This window comes from Oenanthe melanoleuca, chromosome Z, assembly GCF_029582105.1.
Source record: "Oenanthe melanoleuca isolate GR-GAL-2019-014 chromosome Z, OMel1.0, whole genome shotgun sequence".
Lineage (NCBI taxonomy): Eukaryota > Metazoa > Chordata > Aves > Passeriformes > Muscicapidae > Oenanthe > Oenanthe melanoleuca.
The window spans coordinates 58229-82217 of NC_079362.1; the positions used below are offsets into that span (position 1 = coordinate 58229).

General features: G+C 48.5%; 1 protein-coding gene across 1 annotated transcript; it reads right to left on the reverse strand.

The window, feature by feature from the left end:
- Positions 1-4177: 4177 nt before the first annotated feature.
- Positions 4178-16269, reverse strand: LOC130265109 (serine/threonine-protein kinase PAK 3-like). The gene is made up of 14 exons (XM_056513923.1): positions 16068-16269; positions 15660-15697; positions 15104-15229; positions 12335-12469; positions 11719-12057; positions 11276-11438; positions 9670-9733; positions 9052-9100; positions 8190-8302; positions 7414-7531; positions 6860-6959; positions 6228-6424; positions 4837-4974; positions 4178-4392 (listed from the first exon to the last, which is right to left on the reverse strand). Exons 1-14 carry the CDS (start codon positions 16144-16146, stop codon positions 4288-4290), a joined length of 1764 nt encoding a protein of 587 aa, XP_056369898.1. The 5' UTR covers positions 16147-16269; the 3' UTR covers positions 4178-4287.
- Between the last annotated feature and the right edge of the window lie 7720 nt (positions 16270-23989).

Genomic DNA, 23989 nt, shown 5'->3' on the forward strand with positions numbered 1-23989 from the left:
TTTTACAGCGGTTAAAGTTGTATGTTTTTATAAATGTTTCCAGTTGTCTGCAATGTTAATTTTTAATGTTAAGTTCTTGGCCTCACCCTGTTTTCGGCCCCAACTGCCTTACCCCATATCCCCTTTCCCTCGCACGGGGTTAATGCCGTCGCTGCCTCCCTAAAATGGCGCCCGTGAGAGAGGAGGAGGAGTGATGTCAGTGGAGTACATAAAATGAAAGACGCAGAGAATGCTGGGACACCATTTAGAGATGGAAACCCCTAAAATAACGATCCCAATTAACATGTAAGACTGCAAATAGCATTCCACAGCTGGGAAAAATAACGCAGAAGGCAAGGTCACCATACGGAGCTGCCCAGTGACCTGAATCACACCCTCTTGTCAGGACCTCCCCTTACAATAACAAGCCACTTTAGTTTTTTTTTTCCTTTGATGCATCCTTGAGGATGAGAGGTCTAGGTCTGCCTGTGATGACAGAGCTGAAGAACTTTTTCTGCTCTGTGTCGTCTTTTGGGAGCAGGAGCAGTGTGTGCAGTTGTTTGGGTTGCCTGCCCAGAGCTGATCTCAAATGAAGGTCTTATAAATGAGCAGGTCTCCTGGCCCGTTTATTTCCCTGGTGTTCTTGTCTTTGGTGCTGACCCTGCCAGCTGGCAAAACAGCAACCCATTTCCTTCAGAGTTGGTGGAGGGACAAAGTGGTGGCGGGGCCTGAGGCACCACACACAAGATGGTGGCCGGGGCTGAGGCACCACACACAAGATGATGGCTGGGGCTGAGGCACCACACAGAAGATGGTGGCCGGAGCTGAGGCCCCACACACAAGATGGTGGCCGGGGCTGAGGCACCACACACAAGATGATGGCTGGGGCTGAGGCTGTCCCTCCCAGTGAGCTCTGCAGCCCCTGCTGGCCCAGCCCCAGCCCCGGAGCAGCGCGGGGTGGGCAGAATCCCCATTTCAGCCCTCTGCTTAAATGGACATGAAGAGACAGCCAGGGACAGACACAGTGTGGACCCTTTGGTGTGTGTGCACAAACATCCACCAGCCAGTTTGTAACATCAGCAGGCAGAATTTTGATGTCAAACCAATTCAAATAGGTGAAAATGGGAAGAAACTTCAGGATTTAAATGTTTTTAAAATAAAACCTTCCCCCCCTCCCCCACCAAAGTGGGCCAAGAGCATTTTCTGTGCAGATGGGCTTCATTCAGTGCTCCGTGCACAGGGCTCCGGCTGGGCAGGGCACGGCGCCCACTGCGCTGCGGCTCTTTGTGCTGCCGTAGCTGGGCACACCTGGAGACAGGTTATGAGCACTTATGGGAAAACTGACGGGTTTGTGGGGGCTGCATTGCTCTGCACACACCCAGGCCACCTGTGGCGCAGAGCTTTGGGCCCTCAAAAAGGTAAACCAGAGGGAACGGCTGGAAAAGATTTGATTTTCAGTTTTCAATAGAAGTGACTACAATCAAAGTTACCCAGCAGGGCCCAATCCCCACTGCCAGCTCAGGGTTAGAAAGGAGGTATTAATTTATTTCAATGCTGGGGGCTTGGGGAATCACTTTTCTAAACATGTACTCGCTCAGAAATCTCACCTACTAGTGTGTAACCATGGAACTAGGACACACTAAGACTAAGACATACTTTACGGCAAACTCACGTGCTCAGCATTCCCCCGAATTACTTGACATATTTCAATGACTTCTCAGAAGTTATTGACAGGACAGTGGGGGTCTCTTAGGGGTCTCTGGTGGTCATTTGGGGAACATCCCATTCCTCAAATTCTCCTCTGATGGTCAAGAGCCTCCCTCGTCAAACCACCTTCTTCCCCCTGAATGCATTCCAGCTACCTTCTCAGGAGGACCACGCTTTTTCTTCTCAAAGCTAACATTGGCACTTGCACACATTCATCACTGCACTGAAGGAAGAGAGTGCTTAACGCTGTCTGTTAAAGCTAAAGGAATTCACAATTCATTACAGTTAAACATTTTCTCAACCCCTTCCTTCTCTGGGAATTGCGCACAGGCATTTTGTCAATGCACCTTGAAAATGCTTTTGCAGACTGAAACCACTTTGCAGCTTTGCTTCAGAAATTAAAAATGAAAGCACAGATTGCCTACTGAAACCCTTCTGCTCCCTTCCAAATCAGTTCACTGCTCGAGCACAAGCCTCAGGCTCAGCTTCGATTCCCTCTGTGAGATATGAGGTAATATTTTGCTGCAGCCAAAAGGCTGTTAGAAAAAAAGAATGAAAGCTGTTGGTTCTAGGTATTGTTATTTATGGTTTGGATTTGTTCTAGTTAATTTGTTGGGTGTTACTGTGCACTGAGTGGAGCGGGGTTGAACACCAGACCAAGAAGAAAGTAGGATAAAAAAAATAGGCGGTCAGAAGAGAATGTAAGTTTCCTGGTATGCAGCCAATGGGAAAGGGGACAGGGATCGCCCTCAGCCTGGGAAAGGAAATAAAAAGATGCATTTTGTTGGAGTGTGTGCATGTTCAGCTTTTGGGGGAGGGACACTGCACACCCGACTCTGCTGAATCTGTACTAAGAAACGGTTCTCTTTTGTTTTGATGAGTTTGTCCCCATTTAATTGTATCCAAGAGTTGGTTCATTTCTAAAATCTCTCTCCCAGAAGCTCAGAGCTGCCCTGCACAGTGCTTGCAGTGCTGCAGAGAGCACAAAGCAGGCTGGCCTGGTGCCCCTGACTATTTCTGCACAACACTCTGCATTTCACACCTTTGCTCTGGCTCAGTGCACAAGTGCAGGATTGCAGGCGCTTCCCTGCCAGAGCCTGTGTGAGGCACTGTCTGCTGCAGATGTGAGCTGACAAGCTGTCAGTGCCTCCCGCTGGCCTCGGTTCCCTGGCACAAGTGCCGTGCCTGAAGGACGCTGCCCTGTGCTGGAGCCTGCGGAGCAGCCCGGCTCCCTCCCGCTGTGCCCCGAGTGCTGCACACACTGCTGGCCCTGCCCAGGAGTGCCAGGGCAGCCGGCACTAGAGCAGCAATGCTCAGCCAGGCCAGCAGCCCTGGGCTGCTGTTTGCCTTTCTCTGCTGCTGGGCAGCCTGCAGACGGCCAGTGCCAGCTGTGCCCAGCACGGCTGCGCTTCCCCTGGCACCAGCCAGCTGCCAGTTTGGCTCTGAGAGCAGAGGATTCGCCCGGTGCCAGCAGGAGGCACCCAGGGCCGGGCTGCTGCCTCTGGCAGCTACAAGGGCCTCCTTCCAGCCTGCCTCTGCCCAGGCACCACTCAAGGCCTGCACCTGCCCTGCGTGTTTGGGCTGCCCCACTCCTTTGGTTTTGCCTGCAAATGTCAGTGTCTTTTCTTCCTTAAAAAGAAGCACCAGGGCTGGGCAAAACCTGCCAGTAGGCCATATTCCAAAGGCAGCGTGGTCTGGAGACGATGAATGAAGGAGAGCCTTCCCCACTTTCAAAGCACACCAATATGGGGAATAAATTCCCAAACTCAAGTTTTTCTCTACAAGGCATCCACCCAGTTGACCATAGTTTTTATTAATGTTTGTGTTGATGTGTGTCCACCCAGTTGACCATAATTGTGATGTTTGTGTTGACTATTTGTTGTTCACATTTTATGTCTTTGTAAATACTCCTGGCTGTTTGTCCCTTATGCCCTCCCAGTATCCTCTCTCTCATCCACGCACACCTCCCCTACCCCCTCCAAAATGGCGTGCGACAGCAAGTGCTCATGGGATACCACTCAGTGATAAAAATCCTCTAAAACAACGAGACAAGTATAACATCTCAGACTAAAAAAAATGGTACTGCCAGGTGGGCAAAACAGTGGAGAAGATGGAATCACCAAACAGAGCTTTTTTCGCCTTGTCGCCATGACTTCAACAGCACTCGGTTGACGTGACACCCCTAGACCAAGAACTAGCAAGTGTTTTCCTAGGGACTATTGTGAGGACAGAAGTGCCAGCTCTGTTGTTTGGCGAAGCTGAATTTCTTCTCCTTCGTGTTGTCCAGCAGGAACAGTGGTGGTGTGTGCAACCTCTTGGGTTCCCCACCCAAAGCTGACCTTTGATAGAGGCCTTTAAAAAGAAACTGCTTTCCTGGCCCATTTATTTCTCCAAAGAAGCCAGAAATGTCACTTTGCAGCATTAAGAGACAACTGACAATTCAGAAGGCAATGTTGAACTTTTTCACAGAGTCAGAAGGAGGGGAATCTTTCAAATGAGTTGAGGTTTAATAAACTTTATTTATTTATTTGCAATCCTATTCTATAGTCCTACTATGGAATCCTACTCTACAATCCTACTCTGCAATCTTTCTCTACAATCCTACTCTAGACTGGTATTGCCACTCTCGTTCTCCCTCCACTTCTTCAGTGACAGGATTAGTGGCACCAGGCTGGATGCAGGCTTGGCTGATGTTACAAATTTATGCTGCACAAAAGGAAAAATGAAAAAAAAAAAGAGCAATGGACCATGACTTTCGAAACTTGGTATTTCAAAGGTGAGAGTAATATTTTTAAGTGAAAAGGGGATTGAGTCCAAGTATGTCTAAGAACCGTGCTTCAACACTGGTACAGGTTGTCCAACCACCTGGCAGACACCCCATCTATAGAAACATTCCAGCTCCAGTGGGAAGGGGCTCTGAGCAACCTGATCTCTAAAGATGTCCCTGCTCATTTCAGGCCATTTGGACCAGATGACTTTTACAGCTTCCTGCCAGCCCAGCCTAGTCTAGGATTTCTCACCGTTTTCACTTGAATTGAGCACCAAGATTGGAGGTGAGGAGGAGGGGGCTCATCTGATGCCTTGGACTTGCAGTGGAGGAGGAGCCCATCCCTGGGACACTGTTCCACCTGCAGCCCCTTTGCATTTTACCTGCAGGAGCTCCTTGGCAGACCAGCGCCGTGCCTCGTCTGTCTGCAGGCAGCAGTTCAGGAAGTCCCGCAGCAAAGGCGAGAAGAGCTTGGGCTGCCGCAGCTGTGGGATCTCTCCTATGGCTGTCAGGAGTTGAGCCTGGAGAAAAAGGAAACACGAGGCTCAGCCTGCTTCTTTCCCATCTGTAACTGCTCTCCCAGATCCCATTGTTTAACCTCCACTCTGCACTGGCAGTTTCTGCCCTGGCAGAGAGGCAGAGATGACTTTCCTATACCACCAAAACACCCAAACCCCAAAGCAGCCACAGCTTTTCCAACATCCAGGGGAGTCTTGCCTTGTCAGCTGATTTCATTGACTGACCTAGTTAGTGGGAGCTACATCACCAAAAGCATGTTGGCTTCCCTGAGGATTCACACCAGCTTGACAGGCTCTTTGGAACAGGGACTTTAACTGTTTTCAAGTATTATTATATAAAAGGGAGTTACTGCTCAGGTATGGAAACAAACATTTGGAATCTCATGTTCAACACAGACACATTAAGATGCATGCACAAATGTATTAGGATGAAAAAGCCTGTTTGGGCACATAGGAAACACTTGCAGCTCTGTCTCTTAGCAGTCTGAAAATTTCAGCTTCCAGTATGCAGAAAAGAAAGACTTTCTATGCTCTAAAGAGAAGAAGGAGAAGTGCCATCCCTTTGGTAATCCTCTGCTCATTTGGATACTCAAGTGAATGCATTCATGGTATGCCCATCCCAGAAAGTGCCAGGAAACAAATGGGAGGTTTTGGCAGGCTCTCCCCATCACCAGGCTCTGGCTTGGTGATGTGGGGAATGTGGCTTGGGCTATGAAAGAAATATGGTCACTAAGTGTTTCAGCAACACTGCACAAGAAGCAGAAGAGACTCTGTGGCCTTTACACACTCATGGCCAGGTTTCAGGCAAGTTTCCCACTGATAAGGAACCACGCAGGAGATGTACTTAATCTCTAAAAACCACTGTTCTAGAAACTTGGTTTATTTTGGGTTCCTTTGCTTCCTTTCTGCATAGATAACACCTAGCTCTGAGACTCATGTTTTGATATTAGGGCCATCTACACAGACAGAAGAGGTGGAATGACTTGAAACTCAAAACAAGTGTTGCCTGAGAAGAGCTGGGGAGTGTTTGTCTGTGGTAAGGCTTGAGTTCCCCCACTGAACTGAACTGAATCAATTGCCAATCACTGAACCACTGAACCAAACTATAACAGATGCTGATGTGCTGCAGGGACATTTTTAGAAGGGGACCTTGGTGGAAGTGGTGCCAGCAGATGGCAATGGGATTTTGTCCAGTGGCACACAGAACATGGCACAGGTGAGGAAGACAGCAGGATCAGTAAGTATTTGCTCCTTACCCGGGCAGGAGTTTGGTTCCAGTAAGGAACTTCTCGTTCCACCATTTCAATGCCCACAATTCCAAGAGACCATATGTCCACTTTGGGGCCATATGGTTGACCTGTCACAACTTCAGGTGCCATCCACCCAGCAGTCCCGGTCATGGAGCACCTTTGATTCTGCTCAGGGATGAGCTGAGCAGAAAGGCCAAAATCAGCTGGGGAGAACAAAAAATACTGTGCAATGAGGAAACCAAGCAAAAGAACTCCCCACTCTAAGTCTGAGAGTGCGCTGTTCAGTCTCCCCTGCTAAAATCCGTCCCTGCTCTGTTTCCTCAGGACTTTAGCCAAGGAAACCTGGAACTGGCCACTTCAAAAATCCCCACATTTTTTACACTGCTCTCAGCAGTGGATTTTATTCCCCTGAAGCTTTAGATTGTAGCTCCTGTCTCTCTGGAAGGGACACATACAAAGCAGTGACTCTCTGGACAGCGTGTTCCTTGTGATACCTCTGTGCACATTGCAACTGTGCCTTCAGTTTGCAGCAGGCACCCCTGCGCTGCCACCAGCACCACTTTGGGGGAAGCAGCAGTCACTCAAAAGCAGCTCCACACCCCACATCCCCAGAATCTTGCACCTGACCAAGAATGTACCCAGTTTGACAGAGCCATCGGTTCTGAGAAGAATGTTGCAGCTCTTCACATCTCGGTGGATCACGAGATTCGAGTGAAGAAAATCCAGTCCTTGCAGGCACTGAGAGAGAAAACAGAAACAGGAGGGTGTCACATTACTCACTTTTCAGAATTAAATGCCATTTGGGGTGAACTATTATCCTTTTCAGCTGAGGACTGAGAGAAATGAATATTTTTCTTTGCCATTACTTTCAAATTCTGCCACCAGTACCTTTGCTTTTACAGGCAAGGAATGCAATGCAGACAGGCTCGAGGTAAACATTTAGAGAGGCAGCGTGGAGAAGAGCAAATACAAGAGACAGAGCTAGAATTTACAGCAGGAGATCAGAGTATAAGAACAGAGTACAGTGAATATAGGCAGACTGCCACACAATTCACTTGAAATGCTCTTGCTTGCCCAAAGCATTCTAGTAACACAGAAACAAAGCTTGGCACATGAAATCTGCCCAATTCTGAACCCCAGTTTCCCAGACAATCCTGCCCAAGCCCTCGGAAGCACAGGTGGGATCCCTGACCTCCCGACTGACAGCTGCAATCTCTCCTTCAGTCATGTGAGTCTTGCTGATGAGATCGCTCAGAGTGCCTCCATCCATGTACTCCATAACCAGCCAGAACTGGTTATCCACAAGGTAGCTGAAAGAAGGAAACAAGGGCGTGGATATGAACATCCATGGCTATGTTGTTGTTTGGAAAAGACAAGGGTTGATTTTTGTTTCTGGGTCTCTTTGTGACAAGGACAGATCAAAAGGAATAGATGTTCCTTGTAGGCTGCGTTTGCAGTCTGTGCTGTCTCAAGGAGAATGACACGTCTGTGAAAAACAGATGTGTTAGATGGCCAGCAAGTGGAAAGTGCAGTTTAGTAATGGCCCAGGTGAAAAAACTGTCACACATGGTATTTCTGGAAATAAGCACCTAGTGTCCCTGGAATGCGCAGCAATGGATAAGAGGGGACACAATCCAAGGGAAATTCTCTCTAGGATGATTCATCAGCATGTAAGAGACTTGAAAACACTCAAGTCCCATAAGAACATGAAGGCAGTGCACTTAGAGGCTGTTGACGTATTATGATAGGGCTGATCCAGGTTTTTGAACAATTTTTAAACTATCTGTGCCAGGGAAGACTCATGCAGACAAGATGCACTCTCTTCCCATCTATTGAGATGAGCAGAGAAATAATGATTATGCAAAAATTAACAGCTCTAGTTTTCTGCCAGTGACCAAAGTGGGTTTTTACCTTGCATTTTTGAAGTATGTAAACAAACAGTCATGGGATAAAAGCACAACAATTCACCTGTCTAAATAGTTGACCAGGTTGGGATTCCTATTGTTCTTCATGACCATGACTTCATTGATGATTACTTCCTTACTAGTCAGTCCTTGAAGATTTATTTTCTTTATGGCCACCTAAAATGACATTGAAAAGCAGTAACTTGAGAAGTTGCTGGCACGAGACCACAGAGCACATGGAGTGGATTTTGCAATGACACATCTGAGCTGAGCCAAAGTGCCTTGTGATTAGACATTGGAGTTATTGTGAACTGACATTCCAACAGCCCATTTCTCTGCTCCCTTGGAGGCCAGTTTCAGGACACGTGGCCACTGATGTTTTGCGTTGTCCGCTTGGTAACAAAGATGTCTCAACTATAACCCACAAAGCTCTGACCACACTCTCTGCTGCTCTGTCTGGGATTCAGAAGTAATCCATGCCTTGTTACTCTGTGGATACATCCTGAGCTATCAGAGGGCTTCGGGCTTTTAGGGACGCCTTGCAGATCTCTCCCTATGTGCAGTTCCCAAGTGCAGCACTGCAGGTGGCTAAGGAACTACCAGGAACATTCAGATGTATTTGCTGGCAGCCAGAAATGACAATACAGCTCTGAAGCTGTAGCCCCAAAGAGCAGTGAGATGCTCTGGGGCACCACCTTCGTTTCAGCAAATGAGAGCGAGTGAGCGCGTCCTTCTCTCAAAGGAACTGCTGCCCTCCTCGCCTTCCTTCTGGCAGCTGAGAAGGACAAAAACTGTCCCAAGTGCAATTTTCAGGCTGGCACCAGTCTGTGCTTCTTGTGCCTTTGCTGCAGAGCTCTACCCAAAGCTCCAGCCAGAGGGGAAAGCCCTCAAGAGCTGCAGAGTCTGCAGGGGCTGTTGACATTTACCTCTTCTCCTGTGGCAGTGTCGAATGCTCTACAAACCTCTCCAAAAGTCCTAGAAACAAAGCAAAGCAAAGAGAAGCCATTTAGAATTTGGAGTGAAAGCCAGCCCAGGCAGGAGATCTGTGCTGTAAATGCCTAAAACCTGCAGGATGCAGGAGGGGTCTGCCAGAAGGCAGATGATGTATTTTCCTCTCAAGTTCACGGGCACTGGACCTTTTCCTGAAGTGTTGGGGTTTACTGCCTCAGGTAAAAAAGAGAGCTCATTCTTTGATCTTGGGTTGCAGTTTCTAAACTGTTCAGTTCTTATCCTGACCAGGGAGTATTTCCTTCAGCAAACTCTTGGAAAGAAATGTTCCTGGAAACTGTTTTCTTACAGCTATGATAGGGGCATAGCTGCCCCTGTTATAGGGGTAGGTTGCTCTTTCTGGAAATGAAGATAGAAGTGTCTTTGACCATACCTTCTGCTCACACTTAAAAATTGTGACTGGCACTCAGAGGTCAAGCAGTCTAACCCCACTGTCTGAATATGTTTGCAGCTTGCCTGACTTCACACTTAGTAGATATTCCACCAGCAAATCCCCTGGCCCGTGGTTGTGTAGAAGTAACTGCGGTTGGACTCACCCACTGCCGATATTTCCCAGTTCAATGTATTTCATCAGGGGATTTTCCATATTCACCATTTTCCCTGAGGGAAACAAAATGCAAGATGCTCACTTTAAAGCTGAGATCCCACCTTACAGCAGTTTGCCAGAAGAATGCCTTTCCATTTGTAAAGCAGAGCAGCTCACACTATAAGCAATCCCAACAGGGCTTTCAGCATCAGGACCCTCACCCTTTATGAGCAGGCTGAGCTCACAGACGGCCTTGCCAGTGCCCCATGTTAAGAGCCACACTGCTTCTCTTCACCCTGACAGCGCAGATCAGTCACTCCCATTGGACTCTCCCTCTCAGCACCTCACATGTCCCCATCTTCCCAGCTCGGCACAGCGGGCAGGGACAGCAAGGACAGCAGTGCTCCTCAGGTGCCAGCGTGACACGGACAGCTGCCCAGAGGAGATGCTGACCCTCTGCTGAGTCCAGGCCCTGCCATGCAGAAGCCAGCCCAGAGGAGGGGCTGCTGCCTTGGGGCAGCTCTGTGCTGCGGGCAGCAGGGGGACTCTGCCAGCTGAGGAAGGCTCCAGCCTCTGCAGCCACACCAGCCATCAGGGGCAGGGCAGCCACCACAACAGGCTGGCAAAGCCCAAGCACGAGCACGGACAAGCAAAGGGAAGAAGCCACAGCCAGCCTGAGCCCTTTACAAGCTGTTGCCCCCATTCAGGACACAACAGGATTGGCCTGGAGATCAGACACACCAAGGTGCAGATCAATGCCCTTCTTGTCCTAGCAGGTGGTGGTAGACACAGAATCAGCTGGGCTCTGTTCTCAGCCCCACCAGGTCTGCCACAGCACTGGCAGCTGTTGCGGACAAGAAGCAGATTAAATGAGTTACGCTGCTGAATCATCAAGGGCTTTATGTGTTTTCCTAGATACTGATCTGAGCAGGGATTGGGCCAAAGGGTAGGATTTTAATGACATGAGAAGGACTGGGAATCAGGTATGAAAAAGTGTCATGGATCTGAGGAATATACAGTGAAGTAGCTGGAGGCTCACTCCTGAGAAATGCCTGCAGTGCAGTTTTATCTGATCACACCACATCAGTGTTTCTCTTGGACACATCTTTATAAGCATAAAAGGAGGATATTAAATACAGATTGTTGTACAGATATCTTGCTTTTCTTTGGGGGCACAGTAAAAACACACCTTGCTCTCTGTTTGGTCGATGTTGTTTCAAAGGAGTTCTACTTTGAGGAGGACAAAAATGTAGCATTCTGATAAAAAGAAATTGTAGATATAGTAGTGGCATTTATAACAGTCCATGATGCAGTAACACACCTGTGGTAGGAGGGCTCCTTTGGGATGGAGGACAATAAAAACCAACTCCACAGAAAGAAAAATGGCACCCAAAAACTTCCAAAAGCAAATTTTAAAAACCCCAAGCCAGACTGAACTGCCCTTAGAGGCAGGAGGAGCACCCAGGATGCTCTCTTGCTGCCTCAGAGCACAGCAGTTCCTCTGGGGAGTCCTAATTGTCCCTGCAACACCAAACTGAGGAGGAACATTTGGTACAGCTATGCTGACACATGCACACAACACACTGTCCCTCAGACAAAAAATACACCAGACGTACTCAGTAGCTCCAGGTACTTCTCCTCCATCTCATGTTTCTGAGCAGCTGCGGCCACACTGGACCTAAAAGAGTTGAAAAGGCTCCACTTCTCATCCTGGGGACTGGAGGTGTCATGAAACAACACTGCTGCTGCAGCAGGTTGCATGACAGAGCATGTGTAGATCTAAGAGAAGAAATGAGTTTGTGTCAGAAAGGCGGCTGGCAGAAATTGCCCTGAGATCCCATTTCAAATGCAAGCCTTTAGGAAGGTGCTGTCAGCCACATCCAGGGCAGCAGCTGAGATTCAGCAGCCCAGGAAGTGTCCTTAAGAGCAGCTGTGATAGGGACCAAAGCAGGATGGCACTCAGAGGCATCACCCCAGCCCCACTGCTCTGCAGAGGAAAGGCAAGGAGGGCAGAAAGCACCACTTTGGTGACTGCAGTGGCTATCACTCTTTCACTCACTGGCTTTTCTCGAGCCTCTTGCTCCTGAAGGAGATTAATTTTCTCTTTGACAATTTTCATTTCTTTCTTCAGCCTCATCTCCGTTGCCTTGAGCACAGCCTGAGTTTCCTGCGGCTCTGCGGGCAGCTTCTCATTGAAGTTCTGTAAAGAAGAGAGAGAAAGTTTCTTGAGTGGAGTGGCAGCCACTCTTACACTTACCTGCTTTTGTAGATCACGCCTCTGTCGATGGAGATTCCAGTGATCTTGAATTCTTCTCATGTCTTCCTTGTTCCTCATCTTCACTGCCATGATGGGAATCTGAGCTTTGGGCAGCTCTGCTTGTGGCTCTGCCTTGACGTTCTGCAAACGCAAATGCAGAGCAGGTGACAGGGAGCTGCCACCAGGCTCAGCTTTTTCCTCTTTCAGCCTCAAAATCAAATTCATTCTGCCACTCATTTCTGCTTCCCTACCCACTTCTGCTTCCATTGTAACCTTCCCATCCCAGTGCTGATCTCTGTGGATTACAAGGCTCTGTGCTTTGAGTGCCTCTGGGACTGCTGGCCTCCTCAGTCCCAAGAGCTCTGTTTTATGCTCCTGTTCCTGCCCCTCACTCTGTCACCTGGTGAGCCAGGCTTACCTGGCCATTCTCCTGCTGCTCCTCCTCTCGCTGCCTCAGCTGCTCTTCCTGCTCTCGGGCTGGGAACAGCAGTCCCTGAGTCTGGAATGGCACCTCTGCTAAAGCAATCTGCTCATGCTCTCTCTCCAGAAGGGCCTGCACAGAAAGCAAGAGAAGATGGGCTTCACCTTCCCAGACAGCATTTGTGGGCCAAGTCTCTAAGAGTGATGGGCTCACACGTTCCCAAAGCACTGTGCTGCTGCTCTCCTGGGTCATTCTCTGCCCATGGGGAGGCACAGATTCCAAAGTGACACTGGCAGTACAATCAGGGTCCATCTGGGACTGAAGCTCCAACAGCCTCTCAGGCAGCTGACAGGGAAGGGGTGGCATTTCTCAAGGCTCTGCTGGGGGCCTCCCTCCACTTCTGCTGTGTCCCCTTTGTCATTCCATTGTGACTGACCCCCAGCCCTGTCCCACAGCTCCATCCTGGCTCTGCAGGTGGCTTCCAGTGTGGGCTCACTTCCTGTGAGAGACACTTCTGGAGTTCATGTTCTCTTCAGTCCTGCACCACCATTCCTGCCTTTCTGACATCTAGACCCTTGTTAGAAATCCTGCTCATTCAGGAGATAAGGATGCATGTAAAGATCCTCTGATGGAGGTCAGAGAGCCTCTACAGCCACCTCAGCATATGGAGGAAGACCAAGGTGGTTATTCTTCCTCCTTTGTCAACTGAGAATTCTCTCATTCATGTATGACCAAAATCCACTGAAAATCACTAAAATCACTAAATCACTAAAACCCACCCGGAACATAAGAGTGTTCCACCTCACTAGGAAAGGCAGAAACTTACAGGATAAACAGTGGGCTTCAGGGCAGAAGATGCTGGAGGAGGAGAAGCCCTCTGAGGGGAAAACACAGCCATTTCTGGAGGGCGAAACATCTGCCTGCCAAGACTTTGTGGACAGAATGTGTGTCTCCTCCTCTCCCCCTGAATAGATGCCTTTAGGGGAACTTTGCACACCCTCTGGGTGTGCAAAGTGCATGGCTGGGAAGTTTCAGATAGACAGACAGATAGATAGGCAGATCGATGTATAGATAAATAGACAGATCTCACTATTGTAATATCTCTCTTACTGTACTTCTGGCACTACACATATCTACATTCAGTAGCAAGTGCCCCGAACAGCAGAAATCCTGAACTTGCCCTCCTGTTGCTTCAATTAACCACACCCTTAAGGAATCTGGAGCGTGTAGGTCCTTATGGAATGCATACAGACCCTGAGCATTGCACTGGGAATTGCACTCTTTATGCATCTGTGCTGGGGCAGGTTCTTCTCTTGGTCACAGCCACACTGACAGTGCTAAAGTGGCTGTAATCAGAAATGAAGCCCAGCCCCTATCAGCTCCTCTGATCTCTGAAGAGCACTTGGAATGCAAGGGTTTTGATTTCCTGCTCAATTCCCAAACGCAACACATACTGATTCCCTGGGCTACAAAAAGGCACAGGCACTGCTAACCTGAAAGTGATGTGCAAGGCCCTACTGACTGGCCTGGCATCAGAACAAAAGCACCTTTTCTTGCTGGCCAAAGAGAGAACAAAGAGTCCTGCTCGTCCGAGAAATGGAAGAGTCACCTACTCCAGTGCCTAAAGCATCTGGATGCAGTGAGGGGATGCTTGGCACAGGAACAGCCCTTGTGGGGAGCACTGTCAGGTAGGCATTTCTGGAAGTGTGCCTGGAATGTCCCTCATGAGCCTCCCTTTCCCCAGGCTAAAGCTCCCTCAGCACCTCCTCTTTGGGCTTGTGTTCCCACCCTCCCCAGCTCCCTTGCCCTTCTCTGGACACGCTCCAGCCCCTCAGTGTCTTTCTGCTCCAGAGGGGCCAGAACTGGACACAGCACTCGAGCAGCGGCCGCAGCGGTGCCAGCACAGGGCACAGCTCACTGCCCTGCTCCTGCTGCCCCACTATTGCTGACACAGGCCAGGATGCCCTTGGCCTTCTTGGCCCCCTGGGCACACGCTGCCTCATGTTCAGCTGCTGTTGGTTGGCACCCCTGGCTCCTTTTGTCCAGGAATCTCCCCAAGCAGACAGTTGCACATTTGATTTAAAATATTGCGTCCAGAATTTCAATGTGTCTTTGCTGTTCTTAGCAACACAAGAGAGCAGTCAAGGACTTGCATCTTCACCCCTACTTGGGGCTCCAATGCAGCAAAGCTGCACACTTCACCACAAAATACAAAATGTGTCAACAGAAACTTGCCTTTTCTGGCTTTTGTCTTAGAAGAAAAGTTCAGAAGTATGCACTTTGTTTCTTTTGCAGCAAGGGACAAGAATGGTCGGTCCCAAACAGCTTCATGGACAACACAATAATCTCTTTGCAGCTTATCAAAAGCCAAAACATAGCTGGACCAAAACACTCTGCAGATGTGAAGAATTACTCAAGAAAACTGCAGAACAGTCCCACAAGCGACAAACACAGAAAGATAAAACAAACAAAGCCTTGTGGTACCCAGCACTACCACATGTGCCTTTGGCCATAGCACTGCAGAAGCCAAGAGACAGAGCTACACTGAGCCAAGGAGCCAGATGCTCACCCAGAGGCAGCAGCTCTTTGGTCCCTCAACATGACAGATCCAAGCCCATTTTCCAGATCTCATTGGCACGGGGAATTGCCAGGTCCTGGCAGGTCTCCAGCATTCAGCATCCTCAGCCACCGACAGCAACTGCTGCCTGGTCAGAAACTTGCAGCCCTGTCTTGCACTAAAGACAGCACCAGCCAGAACTGACTTACCAGCTCGGAATATTCAGGCTGTGCTGTGACCACGGCTGGAGGCTTGTGCTCCTCTTTGGCCTCATCTTTGGCCTCTTCTCCAGGAGCAGTGGGAACCAGAGGAGAGTCTGCTGTTGGTTCTGTGCTCTGTGGACAGACAGTAGCATGAGGAACAGGGAGTTACCTATCATTTATAACCTTCTTTCTGTTCAGCTCTACAACCAGATCTACTAAGGACAAATCATAAATTTTGACAGCAAGGGGATTCTAAGTCATTCCCACTAAATGCGCTGAATCAACAGTACTGAAAATTGCTCTGAATTAGATATTTCACCCTGGCTACTATCAGCAAGCAACATTCACTCTGCAAAACCAGGGTTTCAGTTCTTTTAAAGCGCTGAAATGGAAAATTAGGAAATTGCAGCAATGCCTTTGCATTTGCTGCTGCACACATGGAAATGGATTTTCTCTTAGCCTACCCAGCTAGCCCTCCACACTCTACTACCACAGGCCAAGCTCACAGCTTGCTTCACAATTCTTAAATACAAGGAACATGAAAGGTTCTTTTCTCACTCACCTCACGAGCAGCATCTCTGAATACACGTCTCAGGTGACCTGTAGTGGGCAGGGAAAATGAACCAAATTCTTTGAGAAAACTGGAGAGAACCGTATTGTTTTCAGAAGGCCTTCTGAGAAGGTCTCCCAGTTTGCATTTTCAAAGTTGTCCTGCTCGATCTGGCAGACTGAGGAAATGTCAGACCCTGCTGCCACAGACTCTCCCATGGAGGGAATGCAACCCCTGCAGGTTCCCTTGCAAATGCTGGCTACAGACACCCTGTTTTTAGGGAAAGGTGTTAACAGGAGCTTTACCAAATCAGTGGCATCCTAATGCTCTTTCTGTTTCAAAATCAACCCAGCACTAGGAAAGAGCAGGAAGACAAACAAAAGCCAGGTTAGGTTACACCCATGGAAAATCTCTACTTACGTCCCAGGTTAGTCAGGTAATAGCTGGAATAACCAATGCTGTAAAGAGTGCAAATTGCAGCAATAAGTTCCTCATCCATTGTAGCACTGCTGTGCAACTTTTCAGACTGTGTTGAAGCACAAGAGCAAACAAGGCTCTTGTCAGTGCATAGCTGCCCACTGACAAACCGTGGGATGCTCCTGCACTGAGAATGCCCAAGAGCTGCTCTGGCCCTGAGGCCCTTTGTGCACCAAGGCAGCTTCTGATGTCACCACAACAACGTGGCAACCCTGCCCTGACATCACAAAGCAAACGTTCTGCATTGGTCTGTGACTTTATGCAAAGCAGCCCAACCTTCCCTCCAGCAAACACAAATTAGCCTGGGAAGTTCTGCATCATAAAGCAGCACAAACTCCCCTGGTGGGACAAACCCTGTTGTTCAAGGGATCCAAGAGTAACTCCAAGAGTGCCCCAAGCTCCTACAGCCTGTACCTGAACTGAGCATTCAGATGGGACCAAAGCAAAGGAAACCACACCAAGAAAATGGCCCAAAGCATTGGACGGAACTAGGAGAGAAGGCACTGTTGGCATAAGAGCTGAAATAATTCCAAACAAGTGTCTCCACATATTTGCACATTTATTGGACATGCCCAGGGCTCCCCTGTATGTACATCTCTGCCTCTGCCTTTGTTCTTCTGTCAATGTTTGACACTTCCCAAACTCCTGGTAGCCATGAAAGTAGTTTCCTTACCTTCTTTTGCTAGAGTTGAGCAGAGGAGAGGGGAAAAAAAACTAAGGAAGGGCTCATGAGTTGAGATACGGACTGGGAGAAAATATTCTAGGGCAAAACAGGTTCACATTTAAGGGGTAAAGTAACCTATTAACAGAGTGAGAGGAGAATAATGAGAAATAAAAATAGGCCTTTAAAACACCTTCTTTTTCCCCAGCCCCTCCCTCCTTTTCACTAACAGCACAGGAAGACAGGCTATGGGGGTTTTGGCCAGTGCATTACTTGAGATCTTTTTGTTTGCTCAGGGAGAGTAGTCTTTCTTCTGCTGTGCCATGGGGTCACTCCCATGGGCAAACAGTCATCCCAAAACCATCATGCATAGGGTGCAGCCTTTTTAGAATAGGCTGATCTAGTTTGGAAGCAAGGGATCTCTCTCCATATCTGAAAGCAGCGGCCCTCTCTCTCTTTTCAGGTCTCCCACTAGACCACAGCTGTCTCTAATATCCACCTGCTCCAGCACAACCACTTTTCTCCTTGGCTGCAAGTGGATTTCTGCATCCCCCATTGACTTCATGGATTACAAGGGGGCAATTTGTTTTACCATGATCCTCACCATGCCTTACAGAGGAATCTTGATCCAGCTCTCGAATCACTTCATCCCTCTCTTTCTTTTCCACTGACCTTGGTGTTGCCATGTTGTTACCCTCACATGTCCTCATTTCCTCTCCTTTTTTGACTAGAAGGAAAGTGCTGCTTGTAGGAACAAATGTCAACAAGTTCTAATAATTCAAAGATTTTGCAAGATCCCACAGTGCCCAGAAGTTGATCTCATTTGGGTTCCGTGTGGAGGAATCCCTTGTCACGCTTCCACTGCCGGCCAGGCGGCCCTGCTGCCACGGCACAGGCAGTGGTGGCTGCTGCAGCACTGGCACTATTTAACACCTCTCTTCATGGGGGCTCTGGGAAGGACAAGCTGCCACTAGCACCCCTGCCTTCCTCCCTCAGCTCAGCTGGGCAGGGGCGGCCGGGCAGGCAAGGCTCGCCGCGGGCTGCGCCGAGACAGCGGTGGCTGCTGCGCATTGCTGCCACCACGGCAGGGACGGCCCCTGGCAGCAGCCCATGGCCACCCTTTGGTTTTCTTCTTAAATATGTCACCACTGAGGCATTACCGACCTCTCTAATTGGGCCAGCAGCATGCCCATCATCAGAGACATCCGAGATTGTCTCTGTTGGTCGTGGTGGAAGCTTCTAACAGCTTTGCACAGAAGCTACCCCTATGGCCCACATCCCGCTACAAAAAACAGGCTGTGCCAAGCCAACTCATCCTATCTGGAATTAGAACTGGCAGGATCTGTCCTCCAGCAGGAGCTGCTCCAAGCTGGGAACGTGACTGGTGGTGCTGATTCCCAGAGGCTTCTGTCTGCCAGGTGAAGCCAAGGCAGGAGCGGGTTGAAAGGTGCTGGCGCTGCTGCTGCTCCGTGCACAGAGCCCCGGCTGGGCAGGGCACGGCGCCCACTGCGCTGCGGCTCTTTGTGCTGCCACAGCTGGGCACACCTGGGACAGGTTATGACCACGTGTGGGAAAACCGAGGGGTTTGTGGGGCTGCATTGCTCTGCACACACCCAGGCCACCTGCAGCACAGAGCTTGGGCTGGCAGAGGGGTAAATCAGAGGGAAACGGCTGGAAAGGTTTCAATAACTGTTCAATAGAAATGGCCAAAATAAAAGTTACCAAGCGGGCCAGTTCCCCACTGCCAGCTAGAGGTTATAAAGGAGGCATTACTTTATTTCAGCACTGGGTGTGTGGGGAAGCACTTCCCTAACACATGCAAACCCAGCAATCTCACCTACTAGTCTGTATCCATGGAACTAAGTTATATTCACTACTTTGCTGAAACTAACAGGCTACACAATTCCCCAAATTATTTGACAAATTTAAATCACTTCTCAGAATTTATTGTCATGTGAGTATGGATGTCCTGAGGGTCTCAGATGGTTGTTGTCACAACAGGTCCAGGAGGAGACATGCACAAAACCCCTAAAACACAATAGGGGTTGCAAAACAAATTTATTCTGTTAATTGCAGAGTCAAATAATACATACCAAGCCCTGGATTCCCAAAAATCCACTGAGCAGGAGAAGGAGTTGGAGTGTGGTGCTCAGCAGGAGGGGCAGGTAGGCAGTGCATTTTCAGGACATCCCCTGGATCAAACCAGTGCATCTTGTCCTTCTCATCCCTCCACCCCTAAACCAGGCCTTCTGTCTCCTAGTCAGGACTGGAATTTTCCCAGTTACAGCTCAGCTCACACATGGCCATCGCGTGAGAGGAGGCCACAATGGCTCATGATACTGACTCCATGCCAGCAATGGCTCCATCATGCATTGTTCCTTTTTCAAAGGTGAATTGCCACCGTATCACCAATACATTGTTTCTCTTTCAAGGGTCCACTTCCCACCCATTAAACAATACCATTTTCTTCATGACCTTGACGACCTGCTCAAGCATAGTACAAATATGGCAGGACCTCAGCCAGGACTCGGGTCCTTGACAAAGTGATTTGGGGAACATCCCATTCTTCAGATTCTCCTGTGGTGGTCAAGAGCCTCCTAAAACCACTGTCATCCCTTGAATGCATTCCAGCTACCTTCTTAACAGGACTGTTGTCTTTATTCTCAAGGCAAAGGCAGCCACTTGCACACATTATTTTCACTGCAATGGGAGAATACAGGACTAAGCACTCCGTGTTAAAGCTACAGGAATTCACAAGATTAACCCGTATTTATTAAACTTTAACATTTCCCCAAAGCCTCTCCTCTACTATCTGGGAATTTAAGACAAGCCTTTGGTCAATGTACCATGCAAGTGCTTCGGTTGCTTCATTGCATCTTTCCTTGAGAAATTAAAAAAGAGAACAAAATCATCTGCCAATACCCTTGTGCTCCCTTCCAAATCAGTTCATTACTCAAGCCCAAACCTCAGACACATCCCAATATTCCCTGTCTCCCAGCAGCTCAGAGCTGCCCTGCACAGTGCTTGCTGTGCTCCAGAGAGCACAAAGCAGGCTGGCCTGGTGCCTCTGACTATTTCTGCTCAACACTCTGCATTTCACACCTTTGCTCTGGCTCAGTGCACAAGTGCAGGATTGCAGGCGCTCCCTGCCAGAGCTGTGTGAGGCACTGTCTGCTGCAGATGTGAGCTGACAAGCTGTCAGTGCCTCCCGCTGGCCTCGGTTCCCTGGCACAAGTGCCGTGCCTGAAGGACGCTGCCCTGTGCTGGAGCCTGCGGAGCAGCCCGGCTCCCTCCCGCTGTGCCCCGAGTGCTGCACACACTGCTGGCCCTGCCCAGGAGTGCCAGGGCAGCCGGCACTAGAGCAGCAATGCTCAGCCAGGCCAGCAGCCCTGGGCTGCTGTTTGCCTTTCTCTGCTGCTGGGCAGCCTGCAGACGGCCAGTGCCAGCAGTGTGTGCTGTGCCCAGTGTTAAGGACGGGTCAGGAGACCAGCTCCTTTTTAACGCCTTTATTAAGGTCAGCTCTGAGCAGGGAGCCCGAGGGGTCATGCACACAGTCACTGCTCCTGTGGACAACGCAGTGGAGGAGGAGCTCAGCTTTGCACATGACAGAGCTGGGGCTTCCCTCTTCACGAGAGTCCCTAGGAAGCAGAACGAGACCTCTCCTACAGAGCATTCCCCAGGCAAGTGCTGTCTAAATTAGGCTGATTTTTTGCAGTTCAATAAACTTTCCCGTCCTCTTGACAGGTGGCTAACTGGGAGTGATTAAAACAGCTTGAGTTTAAGTTGGTATGGACCCTTATTAGAAACCTGAGATTTTCCCCATCATAGAGAGGGTGATAACACTTAGTACATGCAGTTTCTCTATGGTGCTACTTATGAGCAGGGCTAACATTAGCCCTCCCAGGAGTCCAGTACAAGCCATTTTCAGTGTGGTGGACTTCACTCACTTACCTGGTATTGCCTCTTGGGACTGGGGAATTCTCCGGGGAGGGTAACAGAGTCTTTCCTTTACCCCACTTCTTCATTAATTTAGTGGCTCTTAGGAAATGTTCTGTAGGTGATTTAGTCTTAAGTTGAAATTTAGGTTTTTAGAAGAGGTGTCTTAATTCTTAAGAACAGTACGACTTCTGTTAGCAGTAAGGACTTTGACTAACTTGAAAACTCCAGAAATATCTATCAAACTTGAACAACAATATCTATCAACATGAACTTATAACAATAATTACAAATCTTAACAATAATAACTAGAACTCTTTACTAGTATATCAATCTTTAACGTATTTAATGACTAGTTTGTCAGTTTGTAGTGATCTTTAGCCACTTTGGCTTTCTTTTAAAATCTACTTTGAGGTCTCCTGGAATTGCAACTCACTCAGGAGGATTTGTAGGTGACATTGCTGAGTCCAGTTCGCTGTCAGGGGGTAGCACTGGTCCTTTGACTCGGGTGATGTGGGTCCAGCCTCTTTCTTGTGTTTGCACTGTGGTGTGTGTGCTGAGTAACACCTGGAAGGGACCTTCAAATTTGGGGGTTAATGGGGTGGTATTCCATGATTTGACTATTATCCAATCCTCAGGGCTCATATGGTGTACGTCAGTGTGGAGGATACAACGGTCCCTGAAAAAGGCCCTTGGGATCCTGTGCTCTGAGACAATGAAACCTTTCATAAGTGATGCCCTGCCAAATCCCCTGTTATCATTTGGGATTTCTATTGGTCTTTAACTTTACTAGGTGATTGGTCTTTTCTCACCTAGAATCTTAAAGTAATTGGATAGTTTCTCAACTTGCAATTTTACTGGTTAGAAATTCAATCCCCCTGAAATCTATAAAGACCCCTTGCTGTGCTATGTAAGTGGATTTTGCTGGTAGAACCCTTTGAAGAGATAAAGATACCCTAGTCTCAGCAGCTACAGTTGGCACCTGAACTCTGCGTGAAGCTCTGACCACTGCAGGTGTGAGCGGCATTCGCTGAACAGTTCCGCCCTCGGAGACGCCGACACCTTGGCTGGCAGATCTCTGTTCTGTAAAGATCTGCCCCAACCAAGGACAGTGCAACAGCCTCAGGATCCACACCTGAGACTGGACCAAGCTAGCAGCAGCCAGCAGCCCTGACCCATTGGCTGAGATCTGGTGAGCATCTCGAGCCTCTCTCTAAGCGCACTTTTCATGTTAGGGTCACCAGTGGGTTTTTTGGTTTTTTTTGGGTTTTTTTTCCTCGTTTTTCTGCTGGCCTGCCATAGGTTCCATGGGGAATCTGCTTTAGAATCTGCTCGTCAGACCCTTCCTTAACTCCATGGAAACAGACTTCTATTCCCAAACCTTAACTCTCCTATCTTCTAACAATTTCAAGTTTTCTACAGGAAATCTTTTGAAAACTAACCTTAAAAAATTCATAAAATGGCTTTTTACCCAATTTCCTGATATTAACCCCCAGTCTATCACTCTAACAGCCTTTTGGAACCAAGTTGGAACTCACATTTACTCTTTACAAACCCAGGGCAATTTCAAAGTTACCTCTTTCATTCTTTTATTTCAAGAAATAGTCCGAGCACGTAGAAAACAAGTTTCTTCCTCCCCTAAACCTCCTACACCCCCAGCGCGCACGGCCCCCCCAGCACAGAGCCACCCACAGCCCTCAGGCTCTGTGCCTGCCTCTTCCTGCCCACATCAGCAACACCAGCACGTCCAGCAACAGCTATGAATACAAACTCTCTGGCAAAAGTAAAAAAAAGTCATTGCTAGAAAAGTTTTAGGAACTGTCAAATAGTTCGATATGAAAAATAGATATGGATTCATCACCTGGAATGATACCAAAGAAAATGTGCATGTCCATCAAACTGCAATAAAAAAAAAAATAACCCCAGAAAATGTCTCTACTGTGTAGGAGATGGAGAAACAGTGCAATTTGACATAGTACAAGGAAGAAAAGGCCCCCAAGCAGCCAGTGTTACAGGGTCTAGTGAATTCCTGGTGCAAGGAAGCATTCAGCACCAAACTGCAACTACTATCCACATCCTGAAAAACATTGTCCCTCACACAACAACCAAAGAGATAAAGCCCAAAGCCAACAGCTATCAAATTACAGTAGCAGCCCAAAGGCAAAGACAGCACAAAACACCAATCAGCAGTTCTGCAACCAAAAGTCCATTCCTCTATTTGCAGGACCTGTCAAACGAATAAGTCATACTCCTTCAAGTGCCTTCCCCTATTGCCTACTGCCTCCCAACTTCCCTTCCACTTTCCCCTTTTTTCATCCACAATATAAGCCTTTTCAAAATTTCCCCAAATCCTATTACCCTTTCTTTTTGCTCCCTCAAATTCCTTCCCCCCTTCCCCTCCCTAGTCTCCCTGCCACAGCCATGCTTCTCCCTACCTTTGCTCCCTAGTTGCTAATCCTTTTCCCAAGGTTAGTTTTTAATACAAAGGGGGGGATGATGTGAGGTGGGGAAAAAAAGAAAAATCTCCCAAAGTAACAACCTTTGTTTTTTCTTCAAAATTAATGATTTCTATTTGAAGTTGCAGCAGGTACTCCACCCCCATTCTACCTCGTACAGGCTCAATCACAGCTAACCACATTGCTCACAGCCACCAGAGTGCCAGTCCATGCTGAAGAATCCCTTTCCTGACTCAGTTTCCTCACAAGCTATGCTGAGAAAACCTCACCTCTCTTCCTACCAGTTCCAAGATGCTTCAAAAATCTGTTCAGACATTGGGGACTCAAAAAATGGCTTACATTTTGAAAATTGTTTCATGAATGCTTTTGGTTGTTTTTGTCATGTTGTGTTCATTTAGTTGCCTCAACCATTTAAATTTCAATCCTTAATGGAAACATTCTTAATTAATAAAGAAACGAGCAGTTGTGGAGACCAAAGGCATTCCCAATTAGGGAGAGCAACTCCTGTTCTGTTCCCTGGGTCAGCCCTGTGTCCTCTCTCTGTCTGTCAGCCTTCTGGTCACTCTCACCCCGTTTCCTTGTTGGCCCCTCTGCCCTAGCCCACCCTTGTGACACCTCCATATCCCCTGGTAATTGGTGCCTGATGCTCTTCCCCGCCCTGCTCATCCCATCTATTTAACCTGGACCCTTACAAAGTACCTGGCCTTTTGTTCTCTGAACCATGGAGGGTGCACGCCCCTGGCTGAAATAAAGATCTCTGTAAAACCCCTGCAAAGGCCCTTCCAGCTCATTTACTTGCTTTCACCCTGAGC